Below are 22,858 nucleotides of genomic sequence, written 5' to 3'. Positions count from 1 at the left end.
GCTGTCTGAGGAGCAGATGAGGGTATACATCCTCGCGGTTGGGAGGTTGTAAATCCTAGCTGCAGGGATCTGCACCGCCGATCGTCATCGACTCTACTTCCCGCTGCGCTACGAGTCGGTAACGAAAAAGATCAAACCATGTATGCAGTCTCCATAGTGGTCCTGGGCTGGTGCGTAGGTCGGAAAATTTTTGTTTTCTGTCGCGTTCCCCTTCAGCTAAATGGTCGTTACTAAAGCCCTAGGCCTTTAGTCCCAGTTCTTACATGAACCGGGACAGATGGGCCTCCATGTGGCCGGTGCGGCGAGCCCAGGCAGAAGGCCCTTTGTTCCCGGTTGGTGGCACCAATCGGGACCAATAGGCATCCACGCGTCAGCAGCTCGCAGGAGCTGAGTTTTTTGTTTTTTTAAGGGGTGGGTTTAGTGGGTTTTGGGGGATTAATTTAGGTGTTTCATATATTGTGTTAGTTAGCTAATTAATAGAGAGAAGTGTTCTCTCTTATCTCCGTGCTTGGTCGACGCTACGTACTATACGTATAGAGAGGACTCGACACGCTATCTAGTAACCAAAAATGAAGGAAACAGAAGATCGTCATGAACATATGCATACAGAGAGAAGTGATATCGACCTCTCCTTCTCCGAGAGATTGGTCGAACAACAAGTTTTCGTATATCTATCCGACGCTACTGGCTACATATATACAATATAATATCTCTTACAATATAATTCCCTAATTATATATGAACTCAGGGTCCACATGGTACTCTCCATCTTTATCGATCACGTGGTCAAGAAAAAATGCCGTCAATTCTTCTTGAATTGCTCGCATGTGATCTGGTGCTAGGAGTTCATCCCGCATCCGAAACATCTAATTTGAAGAAGGGGTTCAATACATATATATGAATGAATGAAACTCAACACAAATGATGGTAATAAAATAAAATTGTGAATATTATTGCTTACGCACTTCATATTGTTTTTTAGTGTAGCCCCGCTCACAGGTCGTGTGGCGGATGGACTCGCAAACGTAGTATCCACTGTAATTATTCCCGGCTTCCTGCCACAACCACTTTACAAGAAATAGAGGTCAATAAAACTGATAAGCAAGCATGCTAAATGGTATTGATGAAACTAGCGCTTGAATCACTAGAAGATGGGCGGAAGATGCTAGTGGTACTTACTTTCGGATGTTTAAATTGCAGCTTCTTCGGCAGTCCTGGAGCTTTTGAGGTGATTTTTTTCCAAACCCTGCCAGACAAAGAAAACAATTGCTTGATATCAGGAAATGAACAAAGTTGCCGATATGGTGCGATAATGATCGATTTAACTTACTTCTCGAGCATTTGAGTCATGTCCGCATACTCCTCGGGATCTTTTTGTCTCGAGTCTAAGACGGTTACTAGTCCCTGCTCAAGCTTAATCTCTAGGAGAATATAGTGGAACCTGCGCACACATGCATAACTCATCAATTACATTACTATAACCTCGAGTAATAAGGGAAACCGAATATGCACAAGAAAGTAACACTCACTTGAAGTTGTAAGGAAAGAGTATTATAGCTTTGTTTTGATTTAATACCAACGATCGTAGCAAGTTGGCCTCGGTATCTTTTTCCTGAAATTCAACCGTATATGCATCTATGAGATTTGTGTTAATGAACCCAATATCACCGATTTGTCTTTTTTTTAATTCGGCGATCTTGAATCTGCATAATATTGTGAGGATAATTATAAATACATGTAATGAAAGAGCTGACCTATATATAGAGAGACTTAATGACAGAAGTAGTACTTACAGACAGTAGCAAGTGACCGTTAATTTATCGAGGGCCTTCTGATTGAAAAACTGGAAGAACTCCTCAAATGGAACATTCAACAGATCAATTCCAACGAGGTCATGCTCCTCTTTAACTCTCAGCGTCAAAATATTCCTCCCCCCAGACTCTCTGCAGGTTTTCATGTACCAATCATGGAATCTTCGCATCATCGTTGTTAGAGATCTTTCATCTTTGACGAGAGGCATCCCGTACTCGTATTTGTGTTCGTCCACCTCCAAGAAATCATAATGTACATCGTCGGGCAGGTAATATCCAAGACTGGTATAATCGGGCACCATCCTCGGATCATTAGCGACGATATCGCTAGACACCTTGAGTGGGGGGCACGATTGGTTCGCTTGTTCGCGGAGCTGGGCAATTTTTTTCCCAGCTCGTCGTTCTGCTAACCTTTGATCACTGATAGTACTTCCCGACCACTCCGCTTTGATAAATGACTTTTCAATAATGCGCTCATAGTTGCCTTTCGGCGGAGACTTTGGTGGTTTCTTCAGGGCATCCAGAGTGCGCTTCGCTTTCACCGGATCTATCTTCTCCTCCGGAGGTGGATGTTTCTTTGCTTTCACCCCTTCAAAGAAGTTCGTCACTTCGGCTCGCACGATCTTCGCGTTTTCCTCCAGGGTCCTCTCGTATGGTAACTCTCTGGAGTCTTCAGAGAAGGACCGAATCTATATTGCCTCCCGCCTCTGGTTGTACTGCTAGAAACCGGAGCAGACGGAGCGGCTGCGGCTGTCTTCTTTCCTTGCTTACGAGGCGGAGGAGAAGGACTACGATGCGCCGGAGCAGCCGGAGCGGCAGCGGGTCTCTTCCGCCCTTGCTGATGAGGCGGAGAAGGAGGAGGCTGGCTGCTCGGGTGCGCCGGCGCAGGCGAAGAAGGAGGCTGAGTGCCCTGATCACTCGTCGGAGGAGGAGGCGGAGTGCCCTGACTTGCCGGAGGAGGAGGAGGAGGTGGAGGCGTCCAGTTCGGAAGGTTGATGAGCTCCTTCCGCCATAGGCATGGAGTCTTAAGAGAAGAACCCAGCCGAGTCTCCCCTTCACCCGTAGGGTGGTCAAGCTCGAGGTCCTCAAATCCGTCCGTTATTTCATCCACCATCACCCTAGCATATCCTTCTGGAATCGGCCAGCAGTGATAGGTTGCGCCAGGTTCAGGAGGTGCAACAGAGCCAACAGCCGCCTTGACTTTCAATTTCATCCATTGCGTCATAAGGTGGCAATGTTGAGACTCCGTGATAGCATCCACGGGGTAGCTAGCAGGAGTCGTGAAGACAGGCTCCTGCTGAAGCAGCTTGGTGGAAGCCACGCTGCTTCTGCGCTGAGATGGCGGGGTAGCTTTGGGGGAAGCTTCGACAGGTCGTTTGCTGCGATTTGCTTCTCGTTCCTCTATCGCTTGTACCCTTGCGTGCAGCGCCTGCAGTTGGGTATGCTCCACTTTCTTTCTCCTCTCCTAGCATTTGTAACCGCCTGCGTCCGGAAACCCGGCCTTCCACGGAACGGAGCCTGGCGTGCCTCGTGTCCGTCCAGGGTGCTCAGGATTCCCGAGGGCCATTGTGAGCTCGTCGTTCTCTCTGTTTGGAACGAACGCCCCTTGCTGCGCTGCATCGATATACTCCTGAAGCCTCGTGACGGGTAGTCTCAGTTGCTCGTTCGTCCAAACGCACTTCCCTGATACAGGGTCCAAGGTTCCGCCAACCCCGAAGAACCAAGTCTGGCAATGGTCTGGCCAGTTCAATGTCTCTGGTTCGACCCCTTTATCAACCAGGTCATTCTCAGCCTTGGCCCACAACGGCCGGGCTTTGAGGTAGCCACCTGACCCCGTGCGATGGTGAAGCTTCTTCTTCACAGCATTTTTCTTGTTTGTCGCTGGCATCTTCTTACTTTTGTCCGATGTCTTGTGGGCCACAAATGCGGGCCACTGATCTCTGATCTTCTCATACTGGCCGGTGAATTCTGGTGTCTTTTCTTGGTCGACAAACGATGTTTTCAGCTCATTCTTCTACCTCCTGAATAGTTCTGGCATCTTCTTAAGAGCATGAGACTTGATCAATTGCTCTTTAACTGGCTTCTCCGGATCCTCCTCTGGCGGTAGGGTGAAATTTGCCTTCAGCGCGGTCCAAAGATCATCTTTCTGCATATCGTTGACATAAGACACCTCAGGGCCTTCCTTCTTAGGCTTAAACCATTGGTGGATGCTGATCGGAATCTTGTCCCTAACAAGAACCCCGCACTGAGCAGCAAATGCTTCCTTTGTCCGGATGGGTTCAATCGGCATGCCATCGCGCGCGATTGCTGTGATCTCAAACCTTTCATCCGAGCGCAACTTTTTCTTCGGGCCTCGTCTCTTTACCGAAGTTGTGCTCGATCCGGAGGGCTAGAAAAAAAGAAGAAAGACGAGAGTTAATTAATATGTGTACATACCAAAACAATGAATGCATCAATTAGCTAGTCCGCACATGCTTAACTAATATATATACCTGGCCGGACTCAGTTCGGTCACCGGAGCCGTCATCACGATCTCCTTCTTGCACCGGCATTGGGTCAATGGAGCCATCATAATCATAGCCTGCTTCTTCACTCTGTCCTTCCAGACCATCGGTATCGTTGAGAAACGACAAGACGACATCACTTCCTTGTGCAATTATGTCCCCCAACACCGCTTCTGTTGCTTCGTCTCGGGGGTGCTCCATAGTTTTTGCAAATATTTACAACATGGCAATTATTATTTAAACATGACAGATGGATATATTAGTGGCAAACGTAGAACTAGCTAGCTAATCACAATAAGGAATCATATTAGTGGCCTCGACGCTACTTCTCTAGGGTTTGGGGTGGCCTCGGCAATGCTTCAAGGGTTTGGGGTGGCCTCGACAACGCTTCAAGGGTTTGAAGTGGCCTCGACGACAACGCTCTTTTAACTTGGTAAATTTGGGTGACCTCGAGAGAGTTTGTCGGGTAGGGGCGCGCCGGGAGGGGGTAGGAGACCGACATCATTTTTTTCTAGGGTTTGGGTGTCCTCGAGAGTTTTGGTCGAGCGAGAGGGCCGGGGGGTGCTCCCGTGGTATAAGTTATCACGGTCAAGAGGGGGTATATATATCGACCGCCCCTCATGTCGAAGTTATCCGGGAGGGGGTTATATCGACAACGACGACATACATACATGGGAAAATAATGTTATCGAGGAGGGGGTATATCGACCCCCCCCCCTCGTGTTGAAGTTATCGGGACGGGGTATATCGACAACGACATACCCGATAAAAAATAAGAAGACGAAGAAGAAATAAAAAGAGGAGAAGAAGAAAGGAATAGAGGAGAAGATCGAAGAAAAAAAAAAGAAGAAAAAAAGAGGAGAAGAAGAAAGGAATATAGGAGAAGAAGAGAAAATAGAGTAAGTTTTTTCTATTTTCTCTTCTTCTCCTCTATTCCTATTCTATTTTCTCTTCTTCTCCTCTACTCCTTTCTTCTTCTCTTCTTTTTCTTCTTTTTTCCTCTTCTTATTTATTTCTCCGCTTCTTCCTCTCCTCTTCTTCTCCTTTCTTCCTCTTCTTATTTCCTTTTTTCCTCTCATTCTTTTTCTTCTTCTTCCTTTCCTAGCTAGATATATAAAACTTTTCTAAAAATGTAACTTTTGCATATATAAAACTTTTTCTTCTTCTTCCTTCTTCCTTCTCTTCCTTCTTCCTAAATATATAAAACTTTTCTAAAAATGAAACTAACCTAAAATGTACTAAATCAGAGAACATATATAGATAAAACTTTTCTAAAAATCTAACTTTTGCATATATGAACATATATACACAGAGAACATACATACATATATACATTTTTACAAAAAAGCAAAAAACAAATCATCATATATATGAACAAAAAAGCTAAAAAAACAGGACATATAATCTAAAAATCTAACTTTTGCAGGGCCGCGGGCTCGGGGCAGGGGCGACAACGACGATGGGGGCGGGCCGGGGCAGGGGCGACGACGACGATGGGGGCGGGCCGGGGCAGGGGCGCGGGTGATGGCGACGGCGACGAGAGTGACGGCGACGGCGGGGGCGGGCCGGGGCAGGGGCGCAGGCGACGGCGGGTTGGGGCAGGGGCGTGGGCGACGGCGACGAAAGCGACGGCGACGGCGGGGGTGGGCCGAGGCAGGGGCGCGGGCGACGGCGACGAGAGCGACGGCGACGGCGGACAGCGTCGGGGCAGCCTGGCGGTGTCGATGTGCTCGGCGTCGTCGGGGGCAACTGGTGATGAACTCTGCAAAATTCCTAAGTGCTACTTATATACCCAGAGCTTTGGTCTCGGTTCGTGGCACCAACCGGGACCAAAACCCACCTTTAGTCCCGGTTGGTGGCACCAACCGGGACTAAAGGTCTCTTTTCAGCAGCCCAAAGGGTGGGAAGCAGAGGCCTTTGGTCCCGGTTGGTGGCACCAACCGGGACTAAAGGGGGCATTGGTCCCGTTTGGTGCCACGAACCGGTACCAATGCACCACTTTAGTCCCGGTTGGTGGCACCAACCGGGACCAAAGGCACTGTGCTGCCCGCGTCGCGGCCAAAAGCTTAGTCCCACCTCGCTAGTTGAGAGAGCTCGAGAGTGGTTTATAAGCGCTGCTGCGCCAACCCTCTCGAGCTCCTCTCAACTGCAGGCTTTCGGGCCTAATTTGTCACGATGTGCTTGTGGGCCTACTAGGCCTCCTGCGGGTCTGAAACCTGGCCCATGGTTGGGTTTCTAGTCGTATTCAGGCCATGGTGGCCCAGTAGGTGGCACTTTATTTTTGCTTTATTTATTTTATTTTGTTTCTACTTACAACAAAAAACTTACTGTTGCTATTTTTATTTATTTTATTAAAGCTTATTTTATTTTGTTTCTACTTATTTACTGTATTAAATTTATTTTATTTTATTTTGTTTCTACTTATTTATTAAAGTTTATTTAATTTACTTTATTAAAGTTTATTTTGTTTCTACTTATTTAATTTATTAAAGTTTATTTTATTTTATTTTGTTTCTACTTATTTATTTTATTAAATTTTAATTTATTTTGTTTCTACTTATTTATTAAAGTTTATTTTGTTTCTTTCTGCTTTTCATTTTTTGAACACAAAACACTTTGGTAATTTCAGTGGCATGAATTTTATATAATTTTAGTTTAAAAAATACTAGAGGTTTATAAAAGCTTTTTAGTTGATTCCTTTTGCTATTAGAGTTTTATAATAAAAAAATTAGTTGATTTTCTTTTTGCTATTAAAGAATATTATAGTTTTGTTTTAGTTGATCATAACAGAATATTTTAATTGATTATTTTTGAGCTAAATGATGTGTCTTTTTAGTTGATCAGGGTTTCATACGGAAACTCATCTGTTACAAAGGAATTTCATTTGTTATTTTTCATGCATTTACTGATTTTTTTGTGTGCTCAAAATGCACTATTCAAAGCCACATCATCAATTTTCAACCCTTTCTGACTTTATTTGTTATTTTTCATGCATTTACTGATTTTTTTTGAGCTATAAGACCGTGAAATTCAAAAGCATTACAAATGAACTCTGAAAATGTTGAAAGTTGGCATGGTATCATCATTTCACCCACATAGCATGTGCTAAAAAGTTGAGAGGGTTATGGCAAAAACTAGATGGACCTCGTGTACAAAACGGACAATGTCTTCTTTCGAAGTATCAGGGTTTCGGACGGAAACTCATCTGTTACAAAGGGGTTTCATTTTTTGAACTTATTTGAACTCCAGACTTTTGTGTGTTCAAAATGCACTATTCAAAGCCACATCATCAATTTTCAACCCTTTCTGACTTTATTTGTTATTTTTCATGCATTTACTAATTTTTTTGAGCTATAAGACCCTGAAATTCAAAAGCATTTCAAATGAACTCTGAAAAGGTTGAAAGTTGGCATGGTATCATTATTTCACCCACATAGCATGTGCTAAAAAGTTGAGAGGGTTACGGTAAAAACTAGATGCACCTCGTGTACAAAACGGACAATGTCTTCTTTAGAAGTATCAGGGTTTTGGACGGAAACTCATCTGTTACAAAGGGATTTCATTTTTTTTGAACTTATTTGAACTCCAGACTTTTGTGTGTTCAAAATGCACCATTCAAAGCCACATCATTAATTTTCAACCCTTTCTGACTTCATTTGTTTTTTTCATGCATTTACTGATTTTTTTGAGCTATAAGACCCTGAAATTCAAAAGCATTTCAAATGAACTCTGAAAAGGTTGAAAGTTGGCATGGTATCATCATTTCACCCACATAGCATGTGCTAAAAAGTTGAGAGTGTTAGGGCATGGACAACACATAAAACCATTCTGCTTGTTTGCCTCAGCCACTTCGAGAAACATAATTATGTGTGTCTGTCAAAGTACATCCATTGCCGTTCATCTGTGTGCATTATATATAATTATGTGTGTCAAAAACCATTACAGGTTCACATGGATAGATAAGTGACCAAATCAATAGTAGTTCATCATCACAATAAAACCAAAGTACATACATAGTTAAAATTGAACAACATATAGCTCTCCAGAGCATCTAGTTAAACCATACATTGAAACTATGTAAAACCTTTCCATGCAATAAAAATGCGATCATAATCACAACCAAGGTAACAATTGATCCAACGGCATAATGATACCAAGCCTCGGTATGAATGGCATATTTTCTAATCTTTCTAATCTTCAACCGCATTACATCTTGATCTTCTGATCATCGACGACATCCGCAACATGCAACTCCAATATCATCTTCTCCTCCTCAATTTTTTTTTATTTTTTCCTTCAAGTAATTGTTTTCTTCTTCAACTAAAATTAACCTCTTGACAATAAGGTCGGTTGGAATTTCCGGTTCAACTACCTCCTACATAAATAAAATCTATATCACATTGGTCGGCATAATTGTCATAAACAATAAATGAACTAAATAGTTATAAAAAGATAATATATACCACATCCGAATCATAGACAGGACGAGGGCCGACGGGGGCGGATACCAAAACCATCGCACTATATAATAACAAGCAATAATAAAAGTAAGAAAATTAGACAAGTATCTATCTAAAGTAAGAATATTTTTTCTTTCAGAAAGAAAATAAGAACAAGAGGCTCACCACGGTGGTGCCAGCAACGAGATCGGCGCAGGCGATCGACGGCGGTGAAGACGGGGACGGGACTTGACGAACCGCTAAACCTATGCAAATCTCGGGGAAAATGGAGCTTAGAGGTCGAGCTTCGAGAGGAGAAAGCTTAACTAGTGTGGCTCGAGCATTTCATCAAACACCTCATGTGCATAGGAGGTGAGCTAGAGCACCCAAATGCCCTCCCCTCGCCGGCCAGAAAAAACAGAGCACTGCGGAGTGCTCTGCTGCGGCGGTGGGGTATATATAGGCAGCTCATTTGTCCCGGTTCGTGGCTGGAACCGGGACTAAAGCTCCACCTGATGTCCCGGTTCGAGTCACGAACCGGGACCAATGTATGTGGGCCAGGAGCGAGGCCCATTGGTCCCGGTTCGTGCCTAGAACCGGGACAAATGGGTCCAGACGAACCGGGACCAATGCCCACGAGGCCCCGGCTGGCCCCCGGGCTCACGAACCGGGACGTATGCCCCTATGGGTCCCGGTTCGTGACTGAACCGGGACTAATGGGCTGGCCAGGCCCGAACCAAAGCCCTGTTTTCTACTAGTGTTCCGCACAAAGCAAAAACAAAAAGGGGATATAGGGCATCCCTGCCTCAACCCCGAGAGGGTGTGAAGAAGGTAGCAACTCTCCATTCAAACTGACAAAGAACCTGACTGACATGACACACTTCATAATTAATCAGCCTAACAAAGTTGTGGCCAAAACCCAGTCTGAGAAGCATAGCCTTCAAATAATGCCACTCAACCCGATCATACGCTTTCATTATGTCTAGCTTAACAACACATGAGAAAAAATTGTCTTTCTTTCTTCTCTTCATAGAGTGAATGCTTTCAAAGGCAACAAGCACATTATCAGTAATCAAACGCCCAAGGATACACCCCTTCATAATAAAGAGTATGATAGTCTTTTCACCCACACTGATACGCAGCCTGCCTACATATACACGGCGCCCTTTTTTCCTTGCGGTGTCCCCAGCTCTTTTCACTTTCTTTTTAAAAGAAAAAAAGAGTGCAGGTAACATGAATCAACTCAAGACCTCTTGGTCTAAGCAGGACCACACTAACCAACTAGAACATCCTAATGCTCGGGCGTATTTCTTTTTGTTTTCTTCTACCTCGGTTCACGGTTGGGCCGGCTCATAGTTGAATTGGTCCTTTTATCACTATTTCTTTTTCGGATTTCTATTAGCTTACTTCTTTTTTTAAATATGCTCACGCTTATAAGATTTTGTTCCAAATTTTTAACAATTTGATTTTTAATTTTTTTATAAATTAAAATTATTCATATTTAAATTTTTTTGTACAGATATGTAAACAAATTGTTCGCATCTTTCAAAATTGCTTAAAATGTCATAACACGAACATATTTAAAAACAACGAACACAATTTTGAACACAATTTTTTTTTAAAACACTACAAAAATTGTAATTTCAAGCAAAAAACAGAAAATATGAACAAAAACTTGAAACCAATTTATTTTGAATTTCTGCTAACATATTTCTTGTGTAGAATTTTTTTCAATACATGATTATTTTCTAAATTTCATATAAGATTTGAAAGCATGAAAATTATTTGAAAATGCAGAATTGTCGAAATCACAAAAACTTGGCATGGTGCCTTGGAATGGTGATACAAGACCCTAGAATTTTTTTTGGTGCATTTGAACCATGTCGAAAAAAGGCACTCTGAGACGCAAACTTCCGCCTTACCCGAACGACCTACCCGAACTTTTTTACATTTAAGTTTCTAAACATTTTCTTATATTTGCAAACTTTTTTTTTTTGAAACTCATGAACTTTTCTTCATATCCAGGAACTCTTTTCTTCTTTTAAAAACGTTATACAAAAGCCTGTAATTTTTTTCCAAATTCACAAACATTCTTGTTCAAAATTGATGAAATTTTCTCAAATCGGCAAATGTTTGGGCCGGCGCAACAGGCACCCGAAAGAACTGATGCCGTCACCTTGTTGGCGATGGCCTGATCTGAAAAAAATTCTATTTTAATTTTTCATTTTTCGTTAATTTAATTTTTAAAATTTTTGAACTTTATTATTCATTTTAAAACCTGTATTTAAAATTTAGTTTTTAGAATATTACGAAAAATATTGTTTTCAAATATGTTTTTTAAAATTTATAAAAATGTTCCCATTTTTTCAAAAAAAATTCGTAAATTTAACACATGTTTATTTTTTATAAATGTTGGCAATTGTTTTGAAAAAGTATTTGGTTTGCAATTTGTGTACAACAACAATATTTGGGAATTTATTAACAATTTTGTAAAAAGTGTTCATGTTTATAAAATGTTCGTACACAATTTGAATTTTTATAATTGTTGAAAAATTTCAAGAAATAATTCAGATATGAGAAAATATTCATGATGATTGATAAATGACAGAAATTGAAAATAAGAAAAGCTTTACCTATAGGTCTACCCGAACCACCTCCTTTGAACATGATGTGCTTCTTGACATGCATGAAATGACACTAAATTTTGCCAGCATGTGGGCATACTCATGACAGGCCTCCATGCAAAAATTGAAGGAATTCGAACACCAAACGCATGTTACGTCAAGTTCGGCTAGTGTTTTCAGTTTTTCACGGGAAAACCATAGAAAATGCATAAAATGTTAACTCAATGAAATTTATCACAGATACTTGGCATGGTGATGCTAGTGTGTGGAAAAAATGTGGTCCATTTTATTGATGTAAAAAAAAGTACATCCAGACGTGCTCTAACGACCTACCCGCACCATCACCTTTGAACATGGTGTGCTTCTTGCCATGCATGAAATGACACAAATTTTTGCTAGTATGTGGGAATTCTCATGGCAGGCCTCCATGCAAAATTTGAAGGAATTTAGACACTGAGCGCACGTTGTGTCACGTTCGGCTAGTGTTTTAGGGTTTTTTCATCGGGAAAACCCTAAAAAATGCATAAAATGTCAGAACTCAATGAAGTTTATCATGGATGCTTGGCATGGTGATACTAGTGTGGAAACATTTGAGTCCATTTTATTGATGTGAAATAAAAGTGCATCCAGACTTGCTCTACCGGCCTACCCGAACCACCACCTTTGAACATCGCGTGCTTCTTGCCATGCATGAATCACACCAAATATTGCCAGTATGTGGGCATGCTCATGGCTGGCCTCTGCAAAATTTGAAGGAATTCGGACATCGAACACACGTTGCGTCACATTCGGCTAGTGTTTGAGTTTTTTCATTGGGAAAACCCTAGAAAATGCATAAAATGTCAGAAATCAATGAAATTTGTCATGAATACTTGGCATAGTGATGCTAGTCTGTGGAAATATTTGGGTCCATTATATTGATGTGGGCATTTTCTGAAAAAGAAATAGAACAAAAAAGTAAAAACGAAAAACAACAAGAATGAAAAAGAAACAAAAACAAACAATAAACCGGTCGCTGATTGATGTATTTTCAATTTTATTTTTCTATTTAGTAGATGTTCAGAAATTTTAAAAGTGTTCAGTTTTTTATGTGAGCATGTTTCTATTTAAACAAACAATAAACAAACATTTTAAAAGTGTTCAGAAATTTGAGCATGTTTCACATATGCAGATGGGTATGCAGTTCGATAAAATGACCATATTGCCTTTATACGGTTTGTGGAGGGGAGTGTATCGAAGCAGGCCTCAAACTTTTGAAATATATACTTAGTAGTTTGAAATGTAGAGCGTCTTTTGTTGAGGAATCACACAATGTCACTGTAAGGAACACTAGGGAAATTGCCGTGGATAGCACTAGTATTTCTCTGAATCTAAGTAAAGTAGGTGATACAGGGAGAAAATATTGAGAGAACAGAGACAGGTGAAGTAGAGGAAGCAGGTGAGAGGGAGGATAACCGCCTGACAAGTAAATTTCAGCAGACTTGCAGAAATAGTGTTTTATGAACGTGTTAAAGTGTACTCCAGAGGGTCTCAGAAACCAGCATTCGCGCATCTTTGTTTTATTTATTTATTTATTTCTGTGGACAGCGAGAGTTTGATCGGAGATGAGCAGCTGCTCCTCAGAAATATAGTGTCCAATAAGTTAAGGACCCCTAGAAAGAAGTCAATCGAAAGAACGGCCTGAATATCCAACAAACTCAGATTTTTAGGTATGACAAATCGAACGTTTTCATTGCAAGTTGTGTTCGTTGAGGATGGCAAGTTCAGTTGACGAGCATGGAAAATCCTTCATTCTTTTTGCCAGAAAATTGTCGTGCTTGTAAACTAAATTTGCCAAAAAATTGCCATGAAAAACTTGTGATTTTCCATGTCTAAAAATCCGACGTCAGACATTTCCGAAAGAATAGGCATTGTAAGTTCGATAACAAAATTGCACAGGGAATGAGCACTTCAGACAACAAATTTGGAAGTATAAGACAACAGCCAACGTTTTACATAAATACACTTGGTACACCATTTTCCACCGCCCAAGTTTTCTGACAGAAGGGCTCCTTCGCCCGGTTCGTTCATTGCCTAACTTACATCATATATATATATATATCTGTAACGCTACTATCCTCAGGACACCCTCCAGCTCGAAAAAATGATACAAGCCTGTAACTATTCCTTTCTATCTTCATGCATCACCAGAACACCTGCTAGTTCACCTAAAAAAGCACCACAAATGTCAGGTTTCAAGAGGGGAAAGGATTGATTTGCAAGCAGTAACTCGGAACATATCAGTGAGTGCAACAGACCCTGATGTGCCTGCGGCGAATGCGATTTACCTTTGGAAACCAATCTCGCTATCGTCCATTCACTAAGCAGATACAGCAGCAGTAGGAGATTTTAGAACAGCTGGAGCGTGATCTTGAGCCTAGTCTGCTTCCACTTTGGCAGCTTGGCAAAAGCCTCCTTCGTCATCCCGAATTTCTCCCTGAACTCCGCCGAAGACAGGTACATCTGCAACGTGCCAATGCAGCTGTGTTAGTTAGACTGTCAGGTATGGAGGAGGCTTAGATGATATGGCGTCATGAGAACAGTAGGATACCTCGCGCCTGGCTTGATCAATGGCCGTGGCAGGATCAGTGGAAGATGTCCTCAGGCGATCATAAGGGTACACAGGAAGCCCTTCCACGTCTTCCGGCTGACCCTCCTTTGCATCTTCCTGTTTCGCTGGAGTTACAGTCTGCCCATCCTCCGCAGCAGGGGTGGTCTCATTGGCATTTGCCTCTGGTTCAGTTTTGCTTGCTTCAGGTTGGTGTTTGTTTACAGCACGACCTGCTTTGGACAACGATAAGTTCATAGCAGATAAGAGAACTATGTTTGCAAGGTAGTAAAATGTATTCCTTTCCGAGAATGCTACTATACCTTTCCTTGACTTCGGTATCAGATTCGGTCTAGGCTGCTCGAACAAAGCGGAGATTGCAGCGATTGAATCAGCCCTCTGGTGTGGCTTCCCAGGTTCAGGGGAAGTCCTTGGAGTCGTCCTTGGAGACGGCTTTGTAGCAACAGGTGGAGTTGACAAATTTCGGGCATTTGGGTTCTCAAAGTTGGCAGCCAACACAGTGAATGATGGCGACCTTCCTCTAACTCTTGCATGGTCAGGACTGGAAGACGTAGTTCTCCTCTGAGGTTTATCAGGTACAATGCATCTGCCAGTGTGTGATGATGATGTCGGTCTTCTTTTAGGCTTCTGCCAATTACATAACCAAAAGTTAAGCTTTATGAGAAGGAAAGCATATGCCACCTGGTAATGCCATTTTGGCATCTCATATGTTCATACATGATACAGAGTGCTCAACAAATGCTCAAAATTTACATCTGATGTTAGTAGCATTTTTATCCTGGCATCTATGTGGTATTGGCTTAAAATATACTAGCAAAAACATGGCATCATGAGGTTATTTCAGTTAGTCATGACTAATGAGTACCACCAATCTACAAACATTCCTATTACTAATGTTCCAATGAAGAATGCTGCAATAAGTTGGTAGAAATATACAGCCAAGCTCACCTTTGATCACAACCATCTAATAAAGCAGGAATGCAGGATGAGAGACAATTTAGGAGGTTCAGAAGGAAATCAAAAGCTACAGAAGTCTTACATCTCTTATTGGTTTTCCTCCATTCTTCACTATAGACAGCCTCCGTTCAAATGAGTTACCATGCATCTGATTCATTTATAACAAAACAGATGAGGTTAGTTTTTGAAGTTTACACAATAGAAAAAACATATGAACCCACAAGGAAAAATGCTTACAGCTGATTTTGCCGAGTCCCAAGTGAAAAAGAATCTTGTGAAAAATTGGGGCTCACTTCCTTCAGTGATAACATAAAGTGGCGTTTCTTGTGACAAGTTTTCCATTAGAATGTCAAGTTCAAGAAATTTCTGGCAGAAAAGGAAACTTCGTAAATCCAGCGTAAACTAAAACAAGAAGCTTTCTATATACACTGAGAAACCATGATATTCTCACATACCTCTCCAATGCTCAAAGCATGTGCGCGTATATTTGTGTCCACATGTTGTCCAACCCATATAAAGACTGATGAATGACAGTCCAAAATATATATGTCCTCTGTCATCATATCATCTTGCATAAAATTGAATATCTCTCTAGCCTGCAACATCAGTAGACCACCATTAATTTCCCATCATGTTTTCTTATCTTCATAATAATAAGTATAAACTTTAGAATTGCTCACCTTAAGCACCTCTTCATTACCCCAAGGAATGCCACAGAAAATATTAATTCAAAAGGAGAAAACAAGTAAGTACAGTATGTAGTGAATGATAACCGTCTAAGAGAAATGAATGGATACGAGAAATGTTATGAACTCTTTTTACCTTTTGAAAAGGTACAAGAGAACAAACGAGAGTCACTTTCTTGATCTCTCGCAATCTTCTGCCTTGGGTACTCACACTTGCTTCCAAGTAACTTCCAAAATTGATCAGATTCTGATCCTTCCTTGAGCAATCTTGACTGGAGATTTGGCTGTGGATGAGCAGAATGGAAAGGGTCGGTGTTATGATATTGATAGAGCAGGGAAATCATAAATGAAGGTAAAGTACAAACATGAACTATCGCAAAAGCACTTATTGATGTGATACATAAGCTGGCCAGATATAACTATGAAGCAGATATGTCAGGAGGTGAATATTAACTTCAATAACTGTGTGAACTTTTATGACGTGCTGTAGAATTGTGCATATCGACATACATGATGTATGTTGGATGCCAGTCGTGCACAGCAAGTGGATGTGTTACAGCTAAATAAATTATGGTACTCTTCAATAATTTCACTTGGACACAGTGAGTTGGAGAGGTGCATTCCACAAGCATGTAAACTTTCAGTTTCAAATTTAATTTCACTTGGGAGCTATGTAAAAACATAGTTCAACAACCAAAAAAGTGAAACATGTGAAAATGGGAAATTACTGAAATCGATGCTGATTGTGTTTTTTCATAACTCGTGTGTGGAATTAAATTAAATTTTGAAATTTTACAATGTTTGTGAATCATGTTACAGTGTATTTTTGACAGAACTTTTGAAACATTAGAATGATATTTTTCAACTGATTTTCACATGTCTCCACCGAAACTTGGTTTCCACTGGATATTCTCTCGGCTGTGCCTCAGGGACTGCATTAGTGGAAGGGTGGCCCACCAGCAGCCGCACGGAGCATTTACATGTTGCAAGGATCAGGGTCAGGGCCAGGACCCGTGGCGTTTAGGTCGGGTAGGACAAGGCATGTTCGCTGGCGCTGAACTTATACACGTAGGCAGGTCAACCGTCCCAGCCACCAGCGAGTATGGGCACCTCATCAGCACCATTGACCATGGTGCTAAGTAGTGCTAGGGTTGTGCTGCCTCGACGCCAGGGTGGCTAGCACTGACCTAAAAAGGTCAGATTTGGCTAAAGGTTCGGGAAGGGGTTATTTTTGGCTGAAGTGTCGTGGCAAGTTCAGAATTGTCAATTTTCACCAAAAAACAATAAAATATAAATCATCTCCACAACATGGTTCAGATTCTTGTAGTGACTAAATGTCCATAATATTTTTTTAAATGAAAACTAGATAAGATCGGGAAATAGAAAGACATACAGATAAATTAATTATCATATTAAGTCAATCTGGGTGATGTGGCAGCATAGCAGCTCATTTGAATGATCAAACACATTTGCACGACATGATCGTAGTCATACCTTGAGCACATCTAGCTGCCTCTCAGCAAGCCCGTGGTCCATTGAGGAGCTTAGGTTCCCAACCCAAGTAAATAGCGTGTCTCCATCGTGTAGTATGTAACAATAAGAAGAGTTCAGTGATGGTGCTGCCTGGTAAGAAGTACAATATCAAACTTACAACATGTGGCATCAATAGGAGCTAAGGTAAAGTGCCCATACATCATGAGCACAATGCCATGTCCAGTGAAGACAGATTGAAACCGAATGTACCGTGTCAACTTGAATCGCTTGCATATTTTCCGGTCCTGAACCTTGAACCCGGAAAAGTGCAACACCGTTGTCCGAATATGTATCATCCTCAGTGCCATTTTCTGAGACATATTTCTTATATCCAGTACTAGCACCACCCTGCATTATTGCTTTTTTTTTCACAATGTAAGGGTGCATATATTATCAGAGTAAAATGATACATTTGGCAGTGAAGCTTAACAGAATGAGTTAGTAAAAGGCTGACCTTGAATATAACCAAGTTCTGAAATATAGTAAAGAACTCTATGGACTCCTTTCCTTCATAAAGGCGAACCTGTGACAACCAGAGTTTTTTTAGGTTGAAATAATCAAGCAAGATTTTACAAATCATTCAGCCTCAGACAAAGTTGATTTATTTTACCAGAACTGCCTCGAATTTTAGTGAATCAACCATCATATGAGCAAGGGAAGTGGCTGCACTCCTCTCCTCCTGTCCTCACAAAAAAACACATGATTACTTAATTATTCTCCAGCTTGAGAGCTTTCAAGTATGTCTAGAAATGTGGCCCACTCATATTCTAATTAATCCAAAGTTTTTCTCCATAAGAGAAATGGTATGCTTGATATATTCGCACTTACCACAACAAAAGGCATCTTTAGATATAGTATATAGTACATGTTAGTACAGCATTTAGAAAAATATATCCAAATTGTAAAAGAAGGTAGTGATTGCTGTCATGAATCTCAGAGAGAAACAAATCTGGGAGGCAAGAGAACATGCAGTTTACTAACTGCCATTAACCAGTAATCTATCTAGTACATTTTCATGATCTTGTACGCTAGTTTTGTTTCAGAAACTTACACTCAAAAGATAGCACATGTTAAACAGTTACCTCAATACTCTTCTGGCCGAACCAAGTACCGATAAGACAATTCTCCTCATCATCACCACGGTAGCTATATTGGAAGATATAGCAATCTCCACTGTAGAACTTGCATTGTTCGTAGAACGAAAGGAAAGTCTTTTCACAGTCATTTACACGCCAAACCTGTAAGACAAGTGTTTTCTCACAACAGTTCAACAAGTGTTTTCTCACCACAGTTCAACAAGCAATAATGAAACAGCTATAACTGCGAAGTATGTGATTGGTCTTGTTGCAAATATTTAGCAAGAAAGGAAATTGGACTGACCTGTAAGTTTCCTGTGCAGTCAATGTGAGCTTGAGACTCTTCCTTCAAAGGAGCAGCTTTTGCCACACCCCTAACATTAAACCCTTGGCGCTTCAGAAGGGCTACAAAAATTTATTTATATATCAATAAGTTTTAATAGTGTTAGAAAAATAAACAATATATAATCCATGATTAATAAGAAAAAGTAATCCATGACAACGATTCTAACCTGCAACTTTTCCTCTGCTTTCAACTGACACAACTGTCTCAACTTTCTTGGGCCATTTACTGAACTTCGACCGGAATATAACCGTCTCAAATCCTTCCATGAGACGAATGATGTGAGATCTTGGCCGATTTCCTTCACGGAGTAACTCCTACATAAGTGAGAATACGAGCACCATCATGGAAAAGTTAATACTTGCCACTGCAAAACTAAATTATTAATCTGGGCCTAACCAAAGCTTTAGGTGGCCACGTTTCCATAAGCAATTATATGGTTCATCACCATAGTGATGCATTCCGTGTCTAACTTAATATCTCTGGGATCCACCTGTCGTAGGATTTTTTTCCCTAACGATAGTTAAGTTGTGGGAACCAATTAAGCCGCCTTTGAACCAGAAACTCTCAATCATATATGCCACTCCATTAATCTAAGCTGCTAAATTATCACCAACCATAAAAATTATTCAGTCCAGAGAGCAGAAACAAGAAGATGTTACCTCAGCGGCCAATCCTGCTTGTTTCCTATCTTCAAGTACTGTTTCTCTACCCATCCAGACATAAAGTTCAGATCCACAGTCCAGAAAGTAGCATTTTGTTGAATCTAGCAGCTCTCTTGTTAGATCTTCACAATCCAAGGGAAATGTTTGGTCCTCATTTACACTGAAAATATAAAGAAAAATGATATTGATTAGTAGGGGAAAACATATATGCAACCTAACCACAGATTTAGGAGTGCATTTACTGTAGAAAGAACTGAAATTCCCTATGATATGTTTCCTGTAATATATTACCAGAGCAGCTTTGAAGGGAAATCATTATCTTTTCCATCGAGCTCAGAAAATGTCTTTTTTGGCAGAGGAGCAAATCCACCAAAGAGACCCCAAAACTCACCAGCATCAGCGTCTGCCATCAACTTTCCATCATCTGTTGAAAGAGTAAATTATAATTCTGGAAAAAAGGACTTTGTCCAATTTAGACCTTTTGTTCAAACATGAACTTACCAACCACAGCCACATCGCATTTTCCTTCATGGTTGGCATCTTTGAGGTATTGCACAACCTCCAGGGCTTTAGCCCTCTCTTGAATACTCGAATTCAATCCATTGAATTGGAATATCTTTGACTTAGTATCCAAGATAAGTATGTCATCATGGTTCAGTGATGCCCGTGCAAAAGGAACCTGTTATAGGGAAGAGCAACACGGCATGTTAGTTTGGTAGCTATCACAGCAAATGGCAGTGACAAAATACAAGCAGGAAATTTTTACAGGGGAAGCAGATTTTTTTTTTCCACCTCTTTAACCTGGACCGTGTGTTTTCCTTTGCAGACAAATAATCGTGCCACATACTCCCGCTCATTGACTACAGCCTGCCTAAAACCAGATGCAGCTCCACCTTCCTCTGGTATGATACAAGGTTTAAAGTATGAAAGAAATTTTTCAGTCTCATTTCCTTGTACTTCACGGTATTGTACAGCACGTCCACCAAGAGCAGCATCCAGTTCCACAGTCTTGATCACAGCTATACCAGCTTCATCCTATTTATTAATTAAACTAAAACAAGTGAGTTTGCTATTTCATTAACTAGGATATCAGCAACTAGCATGAGAGATTGAAATGTAATAGCAAACCTGACTGGTATCTTTCCCAAGCCAATAATGGATCTCTTGACAAAAAGAACCATTTTTGAGGGCGGAGGTCTGTTCCAATGATAAAGTAATTAATAATCTCAATATTACAAATCAATACAAACAACTGCATTCTCACTACTATTACAAACAGAGTAATTAATTCCTAAAGAGGTGGCATATCTCCAATACGCTGGCGATATTATCATCATCATTATTACATCACATAAAAAAAGATGTGAAACAATCAAACATGTTAGAAAATAATAACTGCATCCAGTATAAGATTGCTTCATTATGGTAAGAAAGGAGGCAGGATAAATCAATATTCAGTGAGGTTGAGATCAAATACAATTTTAGGAATGAAATTAGTTGCATTGTTGACAAACATATAGAGCTCTAGACAAATTTCCCTTACATAATTAATCACAGAACTTAGGCACATCAACACAGTTCAGAAAGGGTAGAGTACCTTTAATATTATATAACAATCTCCTGTGAAAAATTTACCATGCGATTTCCTGGGAACAGAAACAGCCTGCAACTTTTCGATTCGCCATATCTCCAGTCCACTAAGGGTTGTTAAGGATGACTATTCAAGGATAAGTTAATAAATATTATACAAAGCAATGTAATTTCTATACCAATTGCAGCATCATGCTCACTAATGTATTCACTAAATGTGATATTTCTCAAGACTTCCATCCATCAAATGTGTAGTGGACCTATGTGTAATATAAATTTCCTATTGAGAAATAACAGTAATGAGAAATAATGGTTATATTATATTTGTAGGACATAGACCAATATAGGTAAAACAAGTGAAAATTATTATGTAGTTTGGTGACAAAATTAGCAATTGAAGGATACTCCTTTTGGCCCGCCCCTTTGAAGACAGGATCCACTTCCCTCATTGAGATCACCATAGTACCCCTAGATTTTGACTAGTCTTGAGTGGCGTTTGCTTCGATAGAGAAGAGAAGGCGTGCGCTGCAAGCAAAAAAATCATAAGTAGAAATTCCATATGCAACAGTGAAAGCTTTACAAAAATCTTGAACTAGAATATTCACAAACAGTACAGATTACTTTCCACATACTACATACTTAGCTAGCAAAAACCCGAAAAGCATAAAATGCTTCCTACTCAAACAGCTCACTGAGAGCAGCACGATACGAACCCATAACAGGGGCAGCAGTCCAGAAGACTTATTTTGATACAGTCAAATGTTTGGTAATTACTAAACAGATCCAATGTCAAACATCTTGGAGTATACACCAAAAGTTGCTCATATCCAATTGAGCATGTAGTGCAATACAGATTTGCAATGACCAGTTAAATTAACCGTCTTAAGATTTCCAATCACTAGCTAATTTACTAAACTTGAGACAATAAAGACAAGATCTGGAGTTCTGGACACATCTCTGGTATTCAATAAAGCTGCGTCCAATCTGAAACCGCCCACACCCGCCGGTGGAAACGATATGCAGGTATGCACTCTGTATATGGACATGTTTGAAAATCCACTCGCTGTCAAGTCATTAGCGCCTAAACAATTGAAGTGCTAGGCTCTGGATATCCTTGTTGTGAATCCTGAAGGTCCACATGTCCACAACAGAGGCCGAATTGGATCAACCAAATAGTACGAAGTCAAATCAAACATCATACACTGACATTATGCATGTATACACGGGGGCCGCCGCGCCGGGGTGCTGGTGCCGCCGTGATTTGGCATGCGCGGGCGCCGAGGCTGCAGGGATCTGGGCGGGGCGTTCGGGAGCCAGCCATGCACGGCGAGGAGGGGAATGGCCCGCTTGGAGTGGGAGTGGGAATGACAGCGGCGGCGCAATGGGCGACGGCGAGGAGAGAGCGTACACGAACGCAACCTAGGGCGGGGAGAGGTGCGGACACCGGCGGCAACTTGGGGGACGGCGGTGGGTGCAGCGGGCGGCGTCGGCCAGCAGAGAGGGAGGGACACAGGAAGGAAATCGATCTCTTTTCTTTCTTGGATCGCCACAGGCCCACAGCCCAAGAGAGTCGTGGTATCCGGCCCAAATACGATAAAGTACGACTTTAGTGTTTTTTTCTTTCTTCGTACTTAGACAGATTTGCAGTATATAAAACCTGACTTTACTGTAAAAAAAAAAGTACAGCCTGGCTTCAGGACCGGAGCGAGCGACTTCAGACAGACAGCAGAAAAAAATCGACCTCATCCAGCCAGCTGAGGCAGACAAGAATTGAATCGAGTTCCCGCTGCTACACAGACCCAACTCACGGACACGGACCAGGCTTGGAACAGTTTCTCTGCTAAGCCAACGTTTCCAGACAAGAACTGAAATACTGAATCGACTTCCCGCTGCACAGATCCAACCCAAGGAAAATAAACAACGACGGAAACTCTAGCGAAACTAGCGAAAGGAACAGGAGGAGAACCGAAGCGGAAACCAAAATCCATCCGCCACGGGATCAGGATGGCACCAACAATACAA

At 41.3% G+C, this 22,858-nt stretch overlaps 1 protein-coding gene across 1 annotated transcript; it reads right to left on the bottom strand.

Moving 5' to 3' along the window:
• Positions 1 to 13,327: 13,327 nt before the first annotated feature.
• Positions 13,328 to 21,312, bottom strand: LOC109732001 (villin-3). Its single transcript, XM_020291183.4, has 23 exons — positions 21,242 to 21,312; positions 20,844 to 20,943; positions 20,375 to 20,443; positions 20,039 to 20,281; positions 19,748 to 19,925; positions 19,538 to 19,670; positions 19,244 to 19,406; positions 18,751 to 18,898; positions 18,543 to 18,643; positions 18,245 to 18,400; positions 17,773 to 17,841; positions 17,617 to 17,685; positions 17,373 to 17,510; positions 17,124 to 17,252; positions 15,766 to 15,913; positions 15,624 to 15,634; positions 15,399 to 15,539; positions 15,181 to 15,309; positions 15,026 to 15,091; positions 14,289 to 14,613; positions 13,969 to 14,198; positions 13,706 to 13,880; positions 13,328 to 13,585 (listed from the first exon to the last, which is right to left on the bottom strand). The coding sequence occupies exons 1-22, from the start codon at positions 21,295 to 21,297 to the stop codon at positions 13,767 to 13,769; spliced, it is 2,916 nt and encodes a 971-aa protein (XP_020146772.1). The 5' UTR covers positions 21,298 to 21,312; the 3' UTR covers positions 13,328 to 13,585; positions 13,706 to 13,766.
• Between the last annotated feature and the right edge of the window lie 1,546 nt (positions 21,313 to 22,858).

This window comes from Aegilops tauschii, chromosome 7, assembly GCF_002575655.3.
Source record: "Aegilops tauschii subsp. strangulata cultivar AL8/78 chromosome 7, Aet v6.0, whole genome shotgun sequence".
NCBI lineage: Eukaryota > Viridiplantae > Streptophyta > Magnoliopsida > Poales > Poaceae > Aegilops > Aegilops tauschii.
The sequence above is the reverse complement of the archived record's forward strand: the minus strand, read 5'-3'. Positions and strand labels throughout refer to the sequence as shown.